Source organism: Corythoichthys intestinalis, chromosome 22 (assembly GCF_030265065.1).
Source record: "Corythoichthys intestinalis isolate RoL2023-P3 chromosome 22, ASM3026506v1, whole genome shotgun sequence".
Taxonomy (NCBI): domain Eukaryota; kingdom Metazoa; phylum Chordata; class Actinopteri; order Syngnathiformes; family Syngnathidae; genus Corythoichthys; species Corythoichthys intestinalis.
In genome coordinates this window covers 24,267,264-24,282,050 of record NC_080416.1, presented here as the reverse complement: position 1 = coordinate 24,282,050, position 14,787 = coordinate 24,267,264, and the positions used below count along the sequence as shown (strand labels likewise).

Here is a 14,787-nt window from a genome sequence, read left to right as displayed (position 1 = left end):
TAAACATTCTGTGAAAAATAAGACCACAATTTCAACTGATGGTGAAGTTGAAGAAAGTGCCTATATTGCACCACTATATTTACATCAGTTTTATTTCTAATTAATTATTTTTCAATCATTTTTTCTTCATGTCTGCTCACATAACAAATTTCAAGCATCTTAGTTTGGAAACATCTAATGGTCAATAAGCATAATGTGACCAGCCCTCGTACAAAGGCAGAAGGCTTCTACATTCACTTTGAAGGCAACATGCATATTGGCCCAAAACAGATAATGAAAAACTGATGTCACTATTATTTGATATCATTTTAAAATGCCTTTATCGGTCAATATTAATTCTAAAAAAATAAACCCATTACTGGCGATCGATGTCCAATCCATTTGTCAAAATGGGTTGGACGTCTATCGCCGTCAATAGTAGAGATGGATAGTGAGTTATTTACTTTTTTCTTCCACCCAGCATGTAACGTGACCATCCACAACCGCTGCAGAGACGCTTTGCCAAACTGCGCCAAAGTCAAACAGCGGGTAAAGACACGATATTGTCATTATTATTAACAATTAGTAACAAAAGAAATTAGTCTTTCATTTGTAAATAATGTATTTTCAATTGATTACAACTGACACTAACATCAATATGTATCGTTTGCAGCAGCAGAAGACAGCCTTAATGCGTAATAACTCATCTTTGCAGAATGTCACACTGCGTACAAGAAGTAAGACACTTTATTGCCATTGTTGCTCCTATTTGTTGACGTATATTTTTCTTTTTAAAGTACAATACTGCTCATCTTCCTTTTACAGACCCGGTTATGCGTGAGCGTCCCACATCAGCTATATACCCTTCTGAAAGCCTTCGCCATTCCCTTCTCGGATCCCGCCGGGGACGCTCTGGGCTAACCCTTTCTAAAAGTGTCTCCACAAACAATATTGGGTGTGGACATTGCTAGCAAGTTACATTTTAAAATGTTTACGTAGAATGTTTTAATGTAACATTATTTTACTAGTACATACAACCCCTAGAAAAAAGTCTGAAATCACCAGTCTCGGACGAGCATTCACTCAGACATTTTATTATGTAAAACAAACTCAGATAAAAAGCTTGAAAAAATAATGAATGAGTTCAAAAGTGCAACTCTTTAGCATTCAGAAACACTAAAAGAAATTAATAAAAAAAAATATTATGGTGGTCAGTAGATGTTACTTTTATAGAGCAAGTGCAGGGAAATTGTCAGGGAAGCTCAAGCTTGAACTCCGAGACAAGTATCAACAGATAACAAAATGAGAATAATGAATCAGCAGCCAAGGATTGCCTGCTTCAAAGACTTTATAAACATGATATATCATGGGTACAAAATGATATGACTCAGCTAGGAGCTGAGTTCACCCAGAAAGTACGAAGCTGTACAATAGAAGCTGGACATTTATACTGTTAAAAAGGGCAGTGCCGAAGCGCCCCGTGAAACAAAACTTTACCCAGAAACGAAACTCATCATCTCACAAGCCTTGGTATTTTTCCATACAAAAACATCTTTGAGCTGAGATCTTGAACACTGGTGCCGGGTGGAACGAAGATAAGAAACCACTGTACTCCCTTGCATTCATTCAGGGCACATTGGAAAACAACGGAGCATAACAGTCCATATTTGGGCATATGGTGATACCGTCTACAATTGTCAAGGACATGAGAAGGCACGCTCAAAAAGATTACAACAGATTATTATAACAATAATACTCTATGCTATAATGTTCTCATGCAAGCATAACAAATGCATACAAAATATGAAATGTATAATGGTTGTGTTTTAAGCATGAATGAAATTCTTTCCCATTAAAATGTTACTTTTATAGAGCAAGTGCAGGGAAATAAATATAGAATCACTCCATTCTGAGGAAAAATATATGGAGTCATGAGAAACAAAGAAATAACAACGAAAACACACCTCTAGTATTTAGTTGCAGCACCTCTGGCTTTTATGACAGCTTGCAGTCTCTGAGGCATGGATTTGATGAGTATTCTTAATCAATTTGGTGCCAACTCTCTTTGATTGCAGTTGCCAGATCATCCTTGCAGGTCAGAGCCTTGCTGTGGACCTTTTTTTTTTTTTTTTTCAATTTCCAATACAGGTTTTCAATAGAGTTGAGATCTGGGCTATTTGAAGGCCACGAGATTGACTGGATCAGTCTTTCTCCAAGGAATGCTTTAACAGTTTTAGCTCTGTGGCAAGATGCATTGTCATCTTGGAAAATGATTTCATTATCACCAAACATGTTTTCAATTGAAGGTATAAAAAGGCTGTCTAAAATTTCAATGTAAACCTGTGCATTTATTGAAGATTTAACCACAGCCATCTCCCCAGTGCCTTTGGCTGACATGCACCCCCATATTATCAAGGACTGGGGGAATTTTGATGTTTTCTTCAGGCAGTCATTTGTAAATCTCACTGGAACGGCACCAAACAAAAGTTCCAGCATAATTACCTTGTCCAATGCAGATTCTTGACTCATCACTGAAAATAACCTTCATCCAGTCATTTACAGTCCATGATTTCCTCTCCTTAACCCAATGCAGTCTTGTTCTTTTCTGTTTAAGTGTCAATTTTAACTTTCCTGCATGAAAATCCAATTTCCTTTAGGAGATTTTGCACAGTTCTGTCAATGTCTGGAGTCTGTACCTTGACTCCAGCTTCCTCCCATTTCTTCTTTATATCTCTTGTTGTACATCTTCTGTTTTCAAGACGTATGGCCTTTAGTTGTTTGTCATTACGTTTGGATGTCTTCCTCGGTCTACCAATACGCTTAACTTTAACAACCTTGCCATGCTGTTTGTACTTGGTCCAGATTTTTTATACAGCTGACTGTGAACAGCCCACATCTTTGACAACTATACGTGTAGCGTTACGTTCTTCAAGAAGTTTGATAATCCTCTTCTTGATCTCAAGAGACATCTCTCTTGTTGGAGCCATGATTCTTGTGCATCCACTTGGTCCAGCAGCCCTCCAAGGTGTTATAACTGCACTGTTTTTAACTGCTGACTACCGAGCAGATCTAATCTGAGGCAGGGGCCCAATTAAGGAAAGGAAATTGACTGGGTGTGTTCGTATTTTCTACTCAAAATGGAGTGATTCCATATTTTTTTCTTCAGAATGGAGTGATTCTATATTTCCCTGCACTTGCTCTATAAAAGTAACATTAACTGACCACCACAATGTTTTTTATTCATTTCTTTTAGTGTTTCTGAATGCCAAGGAGTTGCACTTTTGAACTAATTCATTATTTTTTTCAAGCTTTTTATCTGAGTTTGTTCTACATAAGAAAATGTCTGAGTGAGTGCTCGTCCGAGACTGGTGATTCCATACTTTTTGCTAGGGGTTGTAGTACTCATTCGAATTTTACGCTGCAGGAATTTGAACGACGACTCTCCTCTGGGCCTGCGGCGAATCCTGTCCCAGTCCACTGACTCCCTCAGCTTTAGGAATAGGACTATGTCAGTGGAGTCCCTCAACGATGATGGTACACAACGTCTGCTTGAGAGTGAGGCCCGTTCATGGACTTTATATGTAATATGTTGCTGGTCTCATTAAAGGGGACTACTACTATACTTCCATTCTGGAGGAGATGGAGCTGGAGGGCGAGGACTTCAAGGCGGACTCGTGGAGCATGGCGGTGGACACCAATTACCTGCACGCGCATAGCAAAAACGTCATCAAGAGACAGGATGTCATTTATGGTGAGGTCTGCTCAACCTGGTCTTTTCCAGTTAAGTTAACCTTTAGATGCACAAGTGACTGGACCCTACACTCTTCCATTAGTGGGTCAAAAATGACTGTGCGAGAGCCCTTTTGTAATGCAAAGGATTAGTATTCTCTTTTCAGGGCAAATAAAAATAGCCACTTTGGAGGTCTGAACATGCTCAAAAACTCACCAAAATTTGCACATACTAACGGGTTTGTGTACATTTAGATAATTTTGCATCGCTGCGAAAAAATGTAACAAAACGGCTCAGTTGCGCACCCCTTGAATTTTTTAAAAAGGCCTATCTCATTAGGTTTTTTCAACGTAGAGTGATGAAATTCGGGGAGTCGATACATTGTGCAAATCTGCTCCAAAAAGCCTCTTGCACCCATATTCGAAACCCAACAGGAATTCGGGTATTTTGGATTGATCGATTTACTAGGTGCACATTTGAGACTAGGCGCCTAGGGAGTTAGTTTGATTCTACTTAAAATTGGTGAGACTGTTAATGAGACATATGAGATCTGAGAGTTGACTCCAGCATGTTCAGTGTGTCTAGCAGGGGTAAAACATGTGTTTTTTTCCCTCTGCCAACTGTCTGTGTTGAGAAAGAGTGTGTGTATGATGTAAACACGATACGAGTCATACACACATGCTTTTTATGGAACATAATTCAATTATTTTGTTCTGATGGTAATAATGCTGAGCTGTGGCTGTATGTTTAGACCATAGGTGTAAAACCAATTCCACAAAGGGCCAAGTGGGTGATGGATTTTGTTCCAACCATACCGCGCAAACGGTTTAACCAATGAATTTTCTGTTGAAACAAGCATCACCTGACAAAGTTTAACTGATTACCCATATAAGAGATCACATTGGTCAAAAGGTGTCCTCTTCATTGGTTGGAAAGAAAACCTGCACCCACCTGGCCCCTTATGGAGTAAGTTTGACACCAGTGGTTTAGACTTACCTAACCTTTAGAGCTGTAATTCAATACCGTGAAACTGTAATATTTTGGCTTAAAGTGCATGTGACACGAAAAAGCATGTTTATTTCATAATACACGCGGTATTTTATGCTCCTGAATGATATGGACCGCTTGGATGTGTGTGGAAGCGATCGCTATATTTTTTTAGTTTTTTTTAATCCTGCGCCATGAAAATGAGTGACTTCCGGCTTCGGTCTTGCATTGAGGAGGAGGGCGCTGTGACGTGTACGGATGAAGGCGTCCTCTTCACTATACAGCCGTAAAATCTTGCCGAATGAGGGAGAGGCGTGTGCGCCTTTTTGGAGTTTCAAAAGGTTCCCATTCTCCGTGGATAGTGGTCAAAATAAGCCCTACTACTGTGGGACCATGGGACTGATACGAGGAAGTGAGTAAACATCGTGTTTTGTATTATGTCAAATACTGGGATCATTTTAATATGTAGGTGGCTTGCATTTTGAGGCTGACATGCATGTGGGGCAGCTATTTTTCGGCACAACACCGGCAGCTTGTCGCACATCCACTCGCCGGGAGGGCACTATATTCGGCTTGTTGTGCTCATGTGCCCGGTGTTCTGTCAAATTTTCCGACCGATCAGAAATTGCAACTTTAGGTTAAAAATAGCCGCGAATACAGTGATAACAAAGTAAACATTAAAAACGTTCTTTAAATTAAGGACTACCTACGTTTGATCATTGATAGGCATGTAAAAAGCTCTCCTCATGCACATTAGCTGCACGTTAGCTGCACAACAACTGCAGCCGCCCTCCTCCGGGGAACGAGCTGTAAATTGCTGTCCGGCGAAGACAGTCGACAACCCAGTCGTCATGTCAAAACATCCGGGATAGTTATGTGTGATTTTCCGCTTCGAAGACTTTGAAACATCACTCGGTTCGGTTTAGCATGTCGGCTAGCTGTCACGCCTCTAGGTTTGTTTACTTTCTCTGAAGCCGGGGACATATGTCCGATTTAGGTGTCATAAAATATCGTTCAGGAGGTGCAACAGTAAAGGTGAAGTCGACAGTTTTGACCATTATGGAGTAATTTTGCCATGTCGTCCTGAATAAGTGCATTTTTATTATTTCATATTCCATTTAGCAAAAGACTGTTATTTGTCATGACCATGCCATTTATTTAGCAATTGGGGAAAATACTTGGATAAAAAGAATATCCTGTAAAAATATTGAAGTAAAGAGACAGAAACAATGACATTTTGCAGCTCTCTTCGTCGCGTTTTCCTCGTTGTGAATAGTTCCCCCTCGATGTGCTGACTGGTCCTTCTCAAGCCATTTATTTAGCTATTGGGGAAAAATACATGGATAAAAAGAATATCCTGTAAAAATATTGGAGTAGAGAGACTGAAACAATGACATTTTGCGGCTCTCTTCGTCGCGTTTTCCTCGTTCTGAATAATTCCCCCTCAATGGGCTGAATAGTAAAACCGATGAGCCCAGTCTCCCGCTGACGTCATCCACCTGTTGGGGACGCTAGAGCCCTATAATGGTAGGCGTGGCTAACCGGCAGATTAAAAGACTAATTTCTCGTCATCTGGGCTTTGCTAAATTGTTGTATACAGTCGAATCGTCTCAAAATATGATTCTAATTCACATAATAATGCTATTTAAGACTTTTTTTCTCCTGTCGTATGCTCTTTAAGGTTATCATACTGTCAGACCGGTACCGGTACATACCTAGTAGGGACGATATTACCGTAATGCACATAATGCAAACAGTAATCCAAACAAGGGACAGGTAGCTTGACCTCTTTGTTCCTTGTGAAGGCTGGCCTGACCGCAGTAGTTTTGCAGGTTAGCAAGTTTAATGTTACTAACACAAAGCAGCAAAAAAAAAAAAGTTTAATGCTATGCTAACTCTGTTGCAGGTCGGACTTTCAGTAGCAAAATTAGTGGTGTTTCCCCCACTTCTACAACATCGACGTCTTTTTATATGACCTACAGTGGCTGCTGCTGGTAGAAAAAAAATATATCCCTCCTCCCCAAAAGGAATGAAAATAAATTCACTTAATAATGGTAGGGTCTATTCTATCATTACAACATATGGGAAGACAATCTAAATTACCTATATAACTGAACTCTCCATACAATGCAAATAAGGTTGCTTAAAAGTTGGTGGGGACAAAATGAGCATCCTGAAAAGTTGGTAGTGTTATGTCTCTACCATCCCTATGCAAACCTCCACCCTTTCTTGACACCGTGGAGAAGGAAGCATAAGAGTAATGTTTTCAATACATCAATACGCAGTAAAGGTACTAGCTAATTTAGTCAGCTATTGTTAGCTAGTTATGAAGTAGGCTAATTTGTTGGTAAATAATAGTAACAACAGTCATAAAAAACGCACACATACAATTATGAAGGTAATACTTGACAAGTATCAGTTCTTGCTGTGTAAAATAATCCTCCTTGGGGGGGGGTCACTTGATAAACATAGTCTGTGTGGTCCACAGTTAATTTATCCCTAACAGCCAAAGTTGGTAAGAATCAAATGTTCCCTTTGGATTCCATGGAAATACATGTGGGTCATTTTTGACCTACTGATGGAAGCTTGGGTTGGTGATACAAAAACTACGATTTCTTCAAATGTATAAGAGGTAATATGAAAATGTGAATGGCATTATATCAAAAACATGTTTTTGAAGAATACCTGGAATATGAAATGATAACAAGTTTTCATTACAAAGATTTTACAGAAAATAACCTCATTTTTGACCCACTTATGCATCTAAGGGTTAAATAAACCACAAATTATACTATAAATATATAATTTTCTGTCCCTGCTCAGAGTTGATTCAGACCGAGGTGCACCACATGCGAACACTGCGTATTATGGAGCGGGTGTTCCGCCAGGGCCTGCTGGAGGAACTGCAGCTGGACCCGAGCACCATCCACGCCCTGTTCCCCTGCCTGGACCAGCTGATCAGCATCCACTCGCACTTCCTGGTACAGCTGCTTGTACGGCGCAACTCCAGCCTGCAGCCCGAGTCCGACTGCAACTTCACCATACACCGCCTTGGCGACATACTGCTTGAGCAGGTGATTGCCGTTCTTCTTCACTAACTGGCCCTGTCATAGCAGGGTGCTCTTGTCTGCTTAAAAATGGTTTCTTCCACACTGATCATTTTCATGTCCAGTTCTCTGGCCAGAGTGCAGATGACATGCAGAAGACCTACGCCGAATTCTGCAGTCGTCACATGAGAGCGGTCAAGTTGTATAAGTCGCTCTTGGGTAGAGACAAGAGATTTCAGTGTTTCATTCGGGTGAGAATAAAAAATAAACACAAGGAAATACAGCAAAAATGATCAAACAGTGAAATTATGTGTTTATGCAGCGTGTAACTCGAGGTCCCTGGTTACGTTGCCATGGCTTCCAGGAATGCATTTTGTTGGTGACTCAGCGCATATCTAAGTATCCTGTCCTTATTCAACGGATTTTGGACAACACTGTCGGTGAATTGCCACACTTTGATTATTCTATCGGTACAGTTAATGCATTAGAACCACAATTCCATAGCATTATTTCTTTTTTTTCTCCCACAGAAGATGAAGAAGAAGCAGCCTCCATAGCGCAGGCTCTGTCTATGGTCAGAGATCTTCTTAATTCAATAGATCAGCAGGTATGTCTTTATTCATTATGTCTGCAAAATAGCACTATCACAGTGAATCAACTACAGTGGTACCTCTACTTATGAACGTCTCTACATACAAAATTTTCAGGTTAAAACATCCCGCAAAAGGGAAAATATGCCTCTTGTTAAAAAAAAAAAAAAAATACATGATACGAAAGGCAAAAATACAGTATGGCTGGTAATCGCAGCTCCCAGAGTTTACTGAGAACATAACATACTTATAGCTAGGGTTGTTCCGATCATGTTTTTTGCTCCCGATCCGATCCTGATCGTTTTAGTTTGAGTATCTGCCGATCCCGATATTTCCCGATCCGATTGCTTTTTTTTGCTCCCGATTCAATTCCAATCATTCCCGATAATTTTTCCCGATCATATACATTTTGGCAATGCATTAAGAAAAAAATGAATACAACTCGGACGAATATATACATTCAACATGCAGTACATAAGTACTGTATTTGTTTATTATGACAATAAATCCTCAAGATGGCATTTACATTATTAACATTCTTTCTGTGAGAGGGATCCACGGATAGAAAGACTTGTGACTTTGTATATTGTGACTAAATATTGCCATCTAGTGTATTTGTTGAGCTTTCAGTAAATGATACTGTGGCCATCCCAAATGCATGATGGGAAGTGGAACCATGACTGTGCGTCGTGCTACCAATTGATATATCTTCTCTGCGTTGGGAAATAACTTAAGGTGTTAAGACATAGATCAATTACCACCTTGCTTCCCCACATTGCTTCCCATGATATTTCTAATCATAGGGAGAGGGATTGCAAGGCTTTAGCCAGTTAAAAAAAAGGCTCCAAAGGCTGCCAAAATTCACTCTACTCATTTTGCGCTGCCTTTTGTCTCTCTATATAGGTAAACGGCATCGTAACAGATTGAGCGCGACAATGAGTGAGAGGGTCGTGCAGCGCATACATTAATTGCGTTAAATATTTTAACGTGACACATTTTTAAATAAATTAATTGCTGCCGTTATCGGGATATTTTTGATAACCCTACCTTAAGCCTAAACCAAAGACTCTGGATGAGTGTAACATATTATGTCTGTAACATTAATTACAATTAGAAAATGATTTAATTTAAAAAAAATATATATATATATATATATATATATATATATATATATATATATATATATATAATATAAAGGCATGGCTGATATTTTTTTGCCCATTCCGAAACTTTGAAAATGACGTGATCGGACCCGATCGATTGGGACATCTCTACTCCTTTATACCAATCAGACTCAGGCTTGCCGTTCTATGATCATGCCGGCCTGTTCAATCATGTGGCGTCTTTAAAGCACCGTAAAAAATTAAGTATTTGATATAGAAAGCTGCCTTCAACATGACTCAAAAGCACGGATTTCAACCTCTCTCAAAGTTTTTATTTGGCACAAATTTACCACTGAAAATCGGAGGTATGATCCTTTTAATTTCATAACAGTAATTATGAAGGAATTATTTTTCTCCGCTAGAGGGCAATCATGCTCTTTGGACAACTAATTTTTGTCTTTTTTTTTTTTTTTCAAAAATCCTGAGAAACAAACAAAAAAAAGGCTATTATAAAAGGTTATCATAAATATTCCTGGCTGGGATTTTCAGTCAAAAAGGAACCGGTGTCTACTTCTCAACTCAAAAAGCGCGCATGAACACACACAGCTGGCACAAAGTTAAACCCCACCTATGATTAATTATTTTTTTAAGATTTTGTTTTACATTTTAGTGACAAACATAAAATGATGCACATTATCTTCTTTCGTGGGCTACACAAAATGGTGTGCCGAGCTGGATCTGGCCCCCGGGCTTTAAGTTTGACACCTGTATTCCAAGTAATTCACATTTTCTGAGTACTGTATTGACATCCTCTATATGGCAGATGGAGGAGCTGGAAAAGACGCAAAGAATGCAAGAAATCCACGCCAAGCTTGACCAGCGAGCCGAGACCAGGGTGAGAGACGGCGGACTTTTCCGACCCGCCGAGCTTCTGCGGCGCAAGCTCGTTTACGAAGGAACGCTGCTCTGGAAGACCCCAGGATCCCGACCAAAAGGTACGCAAAAATGTAACACATTAGCTGACAATGACATCGGTTCATTTGCTGCCAGCCCTCGCCGTTCAAATGGATTGGATGTCAATGGCAGCCAATGAGCTAAACAGTGAGTTAGCCATGCCACAATTGTGATGCTGACACTGCAGCTTTAAAAACAAGACACTTGCACTTCCCTGGCACTCACTCATTAACCAGATCTAAATTTACTCACACAGTCTTTGCAAAGTCTGAGGTCTTCTCACCCCGCTAATAGCGCCCTCAAAATGAAGCGCCCTCCTTTAGAACCCGATGCGAGCGGGCTTTGTGGGGATCATTCGTACCCTCCACAACCATCTTGGTGCTGGCCTGTGTTGTTATGGCCTTTTGCTCTCTTGAGAGGTAATCTAGAGAGGCACTGCTGAGTCATTAGATCTCAATGCAGTTGACATCCCAGTTGTTCTTATGTGCAAGTGATTTTCCCTATAGGACTGGGGTCTGCAACCTGTGGCTCCAGAGCCACATGTGGAGTTTTTATTCTTCTGCGGTGCCTATTTGGGACTTGGAAATAATGGCAATTTTAAATTAGTTTGTTTTTTCAAATTGAATTCTGAATTTGCATATCATAGTGCTTTTCTAGCATTTTAAAAAACATAAAAAATAAAAAGAGTCTCTCTAAAATAGGAGGACATTTCAGTGAAAACTCACTTCTTTGGTTTTCTGCTAAGAAAAGCTTGATTAGCTCAGTTTAAAAATCTATGGTGTTGAAATTCACCCCGCCGGCCAAGACGTACGGAAACAGCGACAGCCAAAACAAGTGCCGCTCGGCCGACGCTGCCCCCGCGCGCGCCAACCGGGAAGGCAGAACTTCGCACGTCCACCTCTGATATTAACCCTTTGTACTGACTCCATGTTCCAAAAGTTTGAAAAAGACTCGCCGAAAGCAGGTTGACAATTTATTCGTCGACAATGGTCAAAAACAAGGCAAAAAACAGAAGATAGGGGGACAATTCAGGATCCAAAACAAGGCTACATGTTTCCGAGCAGCAAAATCTGTGTTATCTCAGTGTCCAGTCTTTTTAAAGTCCTTGGTGGAGCGGGCCATGTCGAAGGTGTGTCCGAAGGTGTGTTGGGCGTTGCTTTTGGGTCTTCCCCTCTGTGGCCGGTTTGGGCGGCTTAGGGACGCCCGCTATCAACTTGTTGTCCTGGCTATTTCTACTTGCTTTAGGACAAAGTGCTTTGTCCTTGGAGTTTGCTGGGAGAGCTGATTGCAAGAGTTGGTGCGTCAATCTTGTTCGTGACGCACGCATTGGGCTTCTGTGATAAGACGGCATTGTGTATCTCTTCTCTTTCTTCTCATTAAACTATGGTGTGCTATTTATTTTATATTAGTAGTGCAGTCCTACCCTAAATATGAAAATGTTACTATTTCCTGATTAATTATATCACGTGTGTTAGAGTAATGCAAACAGTTAGACGGTGCCTACGAGAAACTGTACCATTTTTCTCATCTCCCCCTCATTAGCCCTGATAAAGTGATTCACTTTACTGTGTCAAAGGGCATGTAGTGGAGTCTGCTTAAACAATAGTTAGATGAATGTGTTAGACTAATGCAAACAATTATATGGTGTGTGCGATGACGGTTTCTTTTCCCTTCAATAGTAAAATTTTTATTGCATAATTTAGTTGATATTTACAAAATTTGGCAAAATCACAGTAACAAAGTGGCTAATCTGTACTAATGATAGCTTTTTCTCCGGAGTAGAAGCTAGCTGTTATCATACGCGGAGATTGAGGGGAGGCAGATGTGGCAGTGCCCCCCCCCCCCCCCCCCATTATGTATGAATTTAATTTGTTTCAGGGCCCGGCTTGTAAGTTGAAGTGGTCATATGTCAAGCGGGATTTTCCCATAAGAATACATTATAATTCACTTAATTCGTTCCACAGCCCAAAAACCTACGCTAAATCGTTAAAAATACTGCTGGTACTATTGCAGATAGCTACTACACATAACAAAACAAATAAATTCTAAATACAAAGCAGAATAATAATAATTATAATGTAAAAAATCGGGTTCTAATGTGGCGGTTGTGTTTTGCATGCTGTTCCTGAACACACTGCGTGAGAGAGGTGCGACAGAGTAGGAACGTTTTACTTTCTCTTTTCATGTTCTGAAATAAATGATTAAAACGTGACGACGCTGGTGACTTCCTTGCCGATGTTACAATCAAGTGCTGTCAGAAAAAGTAATTTAATTACTGATAATGCCTTAAAAAGTAATCTAGTAACTTTACTGATTACTTAATTATACAGTTAACTAAGTTACTTTAAAAGTAATTTATCAGTTAATTTTTACCAGTTTTTCTCTCTTTTACACCTCAACATAAAAATGGCAACAGAAAAATATCATCACATGTAATTGCCTTTCCGATAATTGAAATTAAAGGGGACTAATTAAAGGGGAAGGATGAGAATTTTTCACATAAGGCTTGATCTTTGAGTTAGTGGAGGTTTAATTAGTAAATGGAGATGATTTCAACCACCATACACTCACGCTAGCTTAGCCACTGCGGAGCCCTGAAACTAAAAAATAACTGACAAACTGCATGGAATTTGTTGAAATCAATTCCACCGACTACTTAAACCCCGCTAACTCGATGATTAAGCCTCATAACAAAAATTCTGAATTTCGGGTTAGGGTTTAGGGGTTAGGGTTAACAGCATATCAATGCCATTATGAAACAATGCAAATTGACTGCACAATAATCAACAACACACAAATGCATTGTACAGTGCAATAAACACAAAGGTCAGGGCAGGCGTGGATACGCACGCACAACCCGGAACTACGCCGTACACACACGCGGTCAATTTGGCCCAAAATGTGAAGGCAGCTAAGCACTTTACAGTTTGCACTCAATCGGACTTCACAACCCAAAGATGGTAAACGAACACGTCACCTCACGGCATAAATGTGCCACACGCATATGATGTAAAAAATAGTGGCCGACTTTGCGAATATGAGCGGGAACGACGACTACCTGCCGTTGCAACGGCAAAGCTACGAAACGGCCGCGCGTTTACCAGCTCTAACCTATCGCTGGTATCCCCAAGAATGAAGGAAAAATAGGTTTATTCATGGATGCACACAGATCAATATTCCCAAGCACATCTCAACAAGTGGTTTCACTCGGCTTGAATGTGCATCCGCGCTGCCACACGTTAATCCTAAAGCACTTAGCGCTTGTGACTCGAGACCAAAACAGAAAGAGCAATAATAGGTTTCCTTAGAAACGAACACGTAGCGACAATCTTTCTAACATTTTCGATTTAAAATACTCTTCATACTTGATTACAATATTCTTCATTCTATATACATTATGAGGCAATAACAAAATAGTAACACACACTAAGGAAACTAACTTTAATCAGGTAACTGGTTTGTAAAAATGAATTTACAGAGGAAAGTAATCAGATAACGCGTTACTGACAACACTGGTCACAATAATAAAAATAGTAATAATTAGAGATATCCCGATTGATCGGGTCCGATCACGTCATTTTCAAAGTATCGGAATCGGCATAAAAATATCGGCCATGCCTTTTTAAAATATATGTATATATTTTATTGAAATCGTTTACTAATTGTATTTAACGTTACCGACATAATATGTTACAGTCATCCAGAGTCTTTATTTTAGGCTTAAGGTAGGGTTATCAAAAATATCCCGATAACGACGACAATTAATTTATTAAAAAATGTGTCACGTTAAGATAATTAGCGCCATTAATGTTTGCGCTGCACGACCCTCTCTCTCATTGTCGCGCTTAATCTGTAATGACACCGTTTTACCTATAAAGAGAGATAAAGTAGTAGAGTAAATGAGTAGAGTGAATTTTGGCAGCCTTTGGAGCCTTTCTTCGATTGGCTAAAGCCTTGCAATCCCTCTCCCTATGATTAGAAACATGATGGAAAGCAATGTTGGGATTGCAAGGTGGCAATTGATCTTTGTCTTAACACCTTAAATTATTTCCCAAAGGCGAGAAGATACATCCATTGGTAGCACGACGCACAGTCGTGGTTCCACTTCCCATCATGGTTCCACTTCCCATCATGCATTGGGGCATGGCTGCAGTATAATTTACTGAAAGCTCAACAAATACACTAGATGGCAATATTTAGTCACAATATACAAAGTCACAAGTCTTTCTATCTGTGGATGCCTCTCACAGAAAGAATGTTAATAATGTAAATGCTATCTTGAGGATTTATTGTCATAATAAACAAATACAGTACTTATGTACTGTATGTTGAATGTATATATTCGTCCGAGTTTTATTCATTTTTTTCTTAATGCATTGCCAAAATGTACAGTATAT

General features: G+C 39.7%; 1 protein-coding gene across 2 annotated transcripts in view; it reads left to right on the top strand.

Moving 5' to 3' along the window:
• The window catches only part of arhgef1a (Rho guanine nucleotide exchange factor (GEF) 1a), a 37,737-nt gene that overhangs the window by 8,943 nt on the left and 14,007 nt on the right, over positions 1-14,787 (top strand). Inside the window, exons 3-12 of one of the 2 annotated variants that reach the window (XM_057827548.1) lie at positions 461-528; positions 653-716; positions 805-934; positions 3,404-3,513; positions 3,587-3,730; positions 7,520-7,770; positions 7,869-7,994; positions 8,066-8,183; positions 8,277-8,350; positions 10,260-10,431. In XM_057827548.1, coding sequence (XP_057683531.1) covers positions 461-528; positions 653-716; positions 805-934; positions 3,404-3,513; positions 3,587-3,730; positions 7,520-7,770; positions 7,869-7,994; positions 8,066-8,183; positions 8,277-8,350; positions 10,260-10,431 — 1,257 coding nt within the window. Of the gene's footprint in view, positions 1-460; positions 529-652; positions 717-804; positions 935-3,403; positions 3,514-3,586; positions 3,731-7,519; positions 7,771-7,868; positions 7,995-8,065; positions 8,184-8,273; positions 8,351-10,259; positions 10,432-14,787 lie in introns of both variants that reach the window. The other variant, XM_057827547.1, reaches the window with a different exon arrangement.